General features: G+C 48.5%; 1 protein-coding gene across 1 annotated transcript; it reads left to right on the top strand.

Annotated features, from left to right (window-relative positions):
• Positions 1 to 1,419: 1,419 nt before the first annotated feature.
• LOC103299742 (claudin-34-like) lies at positions 1,420 to 4,905 on the top strand. The gene is made up of 2 exons (XM_054715452.1): positions 1,420 to 1,465; positions 4,087 to 4,905. The coding sequence occupies exon 2, from the start codon at positions 4,106 to 4,108 to the stop codon at positions 4,748 to 4,750; it is 645 nt and encodes a 214-aa protein (XP_054571427.1). The 5' UTR covers positions 1,420 to 1,465; positions 4,087 to 4,105; the 3' UTR covers positions 4,751 to 4,905.
• The last annotated feature ends 1,096 nt before the right edge of the window (positions 4,906 to 6,001 follow it).

Raw genomic sequence — 6,001 nt, 5'->3', positions numbered from 1 at the left:
CCTTCCTTTTCTTTTCTTTCTTTCTCTTTCTTTCTGTTCCTTCTATTCTTCCTTCCTTCTCTCCTTTCCTTCCTACCTTCTCTCCTTCATTCCTAACTTCTTCACTCTCTTCTTTCCTTTCAACCTTCCTCCCTCCCTTCTATCTTTCTTTCCTTCCTTCCTTCCTTCCTTCCTTCCTTCCTGCCTTCCTTCCTTCCTTCTTTCCTTCCTTCCTGCCTTCCTTTCTTCCTTCTTCCATTCTTCCTTCCTGCCTTCTTTCTTCCTTCCTTCCATTCTTCCTTCCTTCCTTCCTTCCTTCCTTCCATCTTTCTCTCCTTCCTTCCTTCCTTCCTTCCATCTTCCTTCCTTCCTTCCTTCCTTCCTTCTATTCATTATTCCTTCCATCCATTCATCCATCATTCCTTTCTTTTTTCCATCCTTTCTTGCATCCATTCTTCCTCCCTTACTTCCTCCCATCCATCACTCCTTCCTGCCTTCCTTCCCTTTCTTTCTCTTCCTTCTTTCCTTCCTTCCTTCCTTCCTTCCTTCTCTCCTTCATTCCTTTCTAACTTGTTCACTCCTTTCCTTTCAACCTTCCTTTCTCCCTTCCTTCCATCTTTCTTTTCTTTCCTTCCTTCATTCCTTCCTGCCATTTATCCATCCATTCTTCCGTCTTTCCTTTCATACTTCCTTCCTTTCCTTTCTTCCTTCTTCCATTCTTCCTTCCTGCCATCTTTCCAACCGTCCTTTCATCCTTCCATCTTTCTCTCCTTCCTTCCTTCCCTTTCGTCCATCCTTGCTTCCTTCATTTCTTTCCTCATCATTCCTTCCATCCATTCATCCATCATTCCTTTCTTTTTTCCATCCATTCTTTCGTCCTCCCTTCCTTCCTTCCATCCATTCTTCCTTCCTTCCTCTTATCGACGATCACTGCTTCCTTTTTTTCCTTCCTTCCTGCCTTCCATCCATCCTTTCTTCCTTCATTTCTTTTACCATATTTTCCGGTGTATAAGACGACTTTTTAACCCAGGAAAATCTTCTATACACCCAGTTGTCTTATACACTGGAAAATACAGTATATAAGATTCGTCTTTTAAAAAATATGTTCTTCTTGATTTTAGAGATAAAGGAAGAGAGAGAAACATCAATGATGACAAAGAATCATGGATTGGCTGCCTCCTGCATGCCCCACACTGGGGATCCAGCTCACAACCCAGGCATGTGCCCTTGACTAGAATAGAAACCGGGACCTTCAGTCCCCAGGCCAAAGCTCTATCCACTGAGCCAAACCAGCCAGGGCAATAGTTCACCTCTTGAAGACCGGCTCCGTGACTCTGGCCCTTTAAGAAGACTACTGTCACAGGCCTGCAGACCAGCCCTGGGTGCCATGGAAACATAAGAATGTTTGGTTTCTTTATTTCTGTTACTGCTTGGCAGTGGCTACCATTTATACTTCTGAGACATCCTCCTCTGCCTTTTTGTATTGGTTGGTAAGGATTGCGATTTTTACCCTGGTTAAGAAAGCCCTGAGATTTCTTGGTGGGGGGGGAGGGGGGCGTGGAGGCGTCACTTTATTCAATCCTTTTATTTGCTTGGTGAACAGGTTAACTGTCATCAGTGGTCTTACAGGAGACATGGACTCAAGTCTCCTTCCTTCCTTCTTTCCTTCCCACCTGCTCTCCTTCCTTCCTTCCTTCCTTCCTCCTCTCCTTTCCTTCCTACCTTCTCTCCTTCATTCCTTTCTAACTTCTTCACTCTTTTTTCTTCTCAACCTTCCTTCCTTCCTTCTTTCTTTTCTTTCCTTCCTTCCTGCCATTTATCCATCCATTCTTCCATCCTTCCATTCATACTTCCTACCTTCCTTTCTTCCATTCTTCCATCTTTCTAACCTTCCTTTCATCCTTCCATCTTTCTCTCCTTCCATCCATTCTTCCTTCCATTCTTTCTTTTCCTTCCTTCCTTCCTTCCTTCCTTCCTTCCTTCCTTCCTTCCTTCCTTCCCTCCATCCATTCTTCCTTCCTTCCCCCCATCCATTACTCCTTCCTTCCTTCCTTCCTCCCATCCATCACTGCTTCCTTTCTTTCTTTTTAAATATATATTTTTTTATTGATTTCAGAGAGGAAGGAGAGGGAGATGGAAACATCAATGATGAGAGAGAATCATTGATAGGCTGCCTCCTGCTCGTGGCATGTGCCCTTGACTGGAATCGAACCGGGGACCCTTCAGTCCACAGGCTGACACTCTATCCACTAAGCCAAACCAGCTAGGGCTTCTTCCTCTTTTTTCCTTCCTTCCTTCCTGCCTTCCATCCATCCTTCCTTCCTTCATTTCTTTTATATAAGATTTGTCTTTTAAAAAATATGTTTTTCTTGATTTTAGAGATAAAGGAAGAGAGAGAAACATCAATGATGACAAAGAATCATGGATTGGTTGCCTCCTGAATGCCCCACACTGGGGATCCAGCTCACAACCCAGGCATGTGCCCTTGACTAGAATAGAAACTGGGACCTTCAGCCCCCAGGCCAACGCTCTATCCACTGAGCCAAACCAGCCAGGGCAATACTTGACCTCTTGAAGACCTGCTCCCTGACTCTGGCCCTTTAAGGAGACTATTGTCACAGGCCTGCAGACCAGCCCTGGGTGCCATGGAAACATGAGAATGTTTAGTTTCTTTATTTCTGTTACTGCTGGGCAGTGGCTACCATTTGACCTCTGAGACTTCCTCCTCCTGCCTTTTTGTATTGGTTGGTAACCATTGCGCTTTATTTTCCTCCCTGGTTAAGAAAGCCCTGAGATTTCTTGGGGGAGGTGGGGGGGGCGGCGTCACTTTATTTAATCCTTTTATTTGCTCTGTGAACAGGTTTACTGTCACCAGTGGTCTTACAGGAGATGAACCCTAGCCACCTTCCTGCCTTCCTTCCTTCTTTCCTTCCCACCTGCTCCACTTACTTCCTTCTCTCCTTTATTCCTTTCTAACTTCTTCACTCTCTTCTTTCAACCTTCCTTCCTTCCTTCCATCTTTCTTTTCTTCTTTCCTTCCTTTCTGCCATTTATCCATCCATTCTTCCGTCCTTCCTTTCATACTTCCTGCCTTCCTTTCTTACTTCTTCCATTCTTCCTTCCTGCCATCTTTCTAACCTTCCTTTCATGCTTCCATCTTTCTCTCCTTTGTTCCTTCCTTCCTTCATTCCTTCCTTCCATCCACTCTTCCTTTCTTCCTTCCCTCCATTGTTTCTTTCCCTTCCTTTCTTCCCGTCCATCCTTGCTTCCTTCCTTTCTTTCTTCTATTCATCATTCCTTTCTTCCTTCCATCCATTCATCATTCCTTTCTTTCTTCCATCCCCTCTTCCTTCCTTACATCCATCACTCCTTCCTTCCTTTCTTCTTCCTTCCTTCTTTCTTCTTTTCTTCCTTCCTTCCTTCCTTCCTTCCTTCCTTCCTTCCTTCCTTCCTTCCTTCCTTCCTTTTATATAAGATTTATCTTGTTAAAAATACGTTTTTCTTGATTTTAGAGAGGAAGAGAGAGAAACATCAGTGATGAGAGATAATGATGAATTGGCTGCCTCCTGCATGCCCCACACTGGGGATCAAGCGTACAGCAGGGGCATGTGCCCTGATCAGGAATCGAACCCTAACCTCCTGGTTCTTAGGTCGACGCTCAAGCATGCCTGCTGGGCTGTAGACAATCTTAATTATGTCTTTCAACAAATGTCCAGAAGTGGAACTGCCAGTTTGAAAGTTTGTATATATTTTCATTGACTTTAGAGACAGAGAGGGAGGCAGAGAAAGAAACATCGATTTGGGGTTCCACTGACTGATGCATTCATTGGTTGATTCTTGTATGTGCCCTGACCAGGGATTGAGCTCTGCAACCTGGGCCTGTTGGGAAGACGCTCTAACCACTTAACTGTCCTGCAGGGTGAAAGTCTGTGTACTTTAAGGCTTTCAGTAAATCTTGCCCAAGGACCCTTCGCCAGCAGAGCATGGGGGTCAAGTGTCACCATTCTCGAATATGGCATTTCCCTCTCCAATATGGTGCCACTCACCCCCGGGGGGCAGTTCCAGCCCGTGGGTCCCACCCTCATGTCGCTCTCTATTGGTTTGCAGATCCCCTGGATACAGAGCCATGGCCTTGTTCGACAAGGCCAATTGCCAGGCAGCGATTTTAGCTATCAACATCCTGGGATGGCTCTTGACCATGGTTTGCATGGGCCAGGCTAATTGGCGCGTATGGTACATGGAGAGCAGCCCCAAGCCTCCCTGGGGGCTGGCCTATGTAGGGATGTGGAAGGTCTGCACTTACCAGCCCGACAGCCCCCAGACCAGACCCATAGCCTGTCACCGCTACACCTACAGGGACACCTACTTGCCAATGGATATCCGCATCTCTCAGAACTTCTTGCTGGCCTCCAGCCTCCTCGGTCTCCTGGGGAAATGGCTCATGGTCATGGGCCTGCGGAGAGTGTACGCGGGACAGCTTCAGAAGGACACCACCTGCAATCTGTTCCTAGTTTCCAGAATCCTGAGCATCGTCGCTGGTTCATTTATCTTCATCGCTGTGCTCTGTAACTACTACACAGTGAAGAATGAAGAGGGCATACACTTCCCGCCATCCTTCCACATCCCGTTCAGGCCGGAGCGGCAGGATATTGGCAGCGCCGTGTATCTGGCGATTGTGGCTGGGTTCCTGATGCTGTTGAGTGGGCTGTTTACCATCTCTTTCCAGCTGCCCCCCAAAAGCCAAATGAACCCCCAAGTCTCGCAAGTGTGAAATTCACGGTTGCATAGCTTCGCAAATCCACGATGAGCAGTTTATGGGGGTGAAGTAACTATGAAATAGATCCAAGGACTCATGACCATGACAAAGGTCACCTTGAACAGCAAGTGGCCATATTCTGTAATGTGCAAATTGGGCTCATCGATTGGTTAAGGAACTTTCATTAAAAAAATTCCAAAAAAAACCACTTTCCACCTGTCTTACTGAATCTGGATTTTAATTATTATTGAGTAAACTCGTGTCCTGGTGCATGAAATTTGTGCCCATTAAAAGGGGATTAATTAGAGGAAATATTTTAATATTGCTATTTGCCCTTTCTCTATAATAGAAGTATCAGAGATGCAAGAAATTTAGTAAAATGTATATGAAAATATTCTTCCTGTCAGAGTCTGTGGCACACCACAGAACCCAGAGTCAAGTCCCCGCCCACCCACGTGAGCCTCAAAATTGTGAAACACCCAGACCTAGCCAGCCCCGCCTCCCATTGGGCTAGATCCAGACCCAATTGGTCCCACCTTTGTCAAGCCCTGCCAGATGGTGGGGGGTTGGGAAACAGCATCAGGTCTCCTGGCCTGGCGCCAGGGTCAGGACATGGCCTGAGGTCCCCCAGACCGGGCGGGGGCGGGGGGCGCGTCCTGAGGTCTTCCATCAAGCCCTGCCGTATGGGGGGCATGGCCTGAGGTCCCCCAGACCAGGCCCGGATAGGGGTGTGTGGCCAGAGGTCCCCCAGACCAGGCCCGGATCGGGGTGTGTGGCCAGAGGTCTCCCAGCCTGGGCCGCGGAGGCGGGCATGGCCTGAGGCCCCAGCCCTGGCCTGGATTGGGGTGTGTGGCCTGAGGCCCCCAGCCTGGGCCTGGGAGGGGCATGACCTGAGGTCTGCCAGCCTGGTGGGAGTGTGGCCTGAGGTCCCCTGTCAAGCTCCCCCAGGTGGGTGTATGGCCTGCAGTCTCCCTTCAAGCCCTGCCAGGTGGGGGATAAGACCTGAGGTCCCCTGGCTGGGTGCCAGGGTGGGGGCGTGGCCTGAGGTCCCCTGTCAAGCTCCAGCAGGTGGGGGCATGGCCTGAGGTCCCCTGTCAAGCCCCACGGGGGGGGGGGGGGCGCAGCCTCAGGTCTTGCTGATTGCTCGTTAAGGCTCTTTACGGGAACTTGGCCTATGCGGTGGGTGCAGCCATCTTGTGTTATGGAAACCCTGCCTCCGCTGTGGGCACCGCCTTCTTTGTGGTGGAGTTAGGGTCAATTTGCATA

This window comes from Eptesicus fuscus, chromosome 1, assembly GCF_027574615.1.
Source record: "Eptesicus fuscus isolate TK198812 chromosome 1, DD_ASM_mEF_20220401, whole genome shotgun sequence".
In the NCBI taxonomy this organism is placed as follows: Eukaryota; Metazoa; Chordata; class Mammalia; order Chiroptera; family Vespertilionidae; genus Eptesicus; species Eptesicus fuscus.
The sequence above is the reverse complement of the archived record's forward strand: the minus strand, read 5'-3'. Positions and strand labels throughout refer to the sequence as shown.

Coding starts and splice junctions, on each gene's coding strand:
- LOC103299742 (XM_054715452.1), top strand. CDS start 4,106: ATGGCCTTGTTCGACAAGGCCAATTGCCAGGCAGCGATTTTAGCTATC.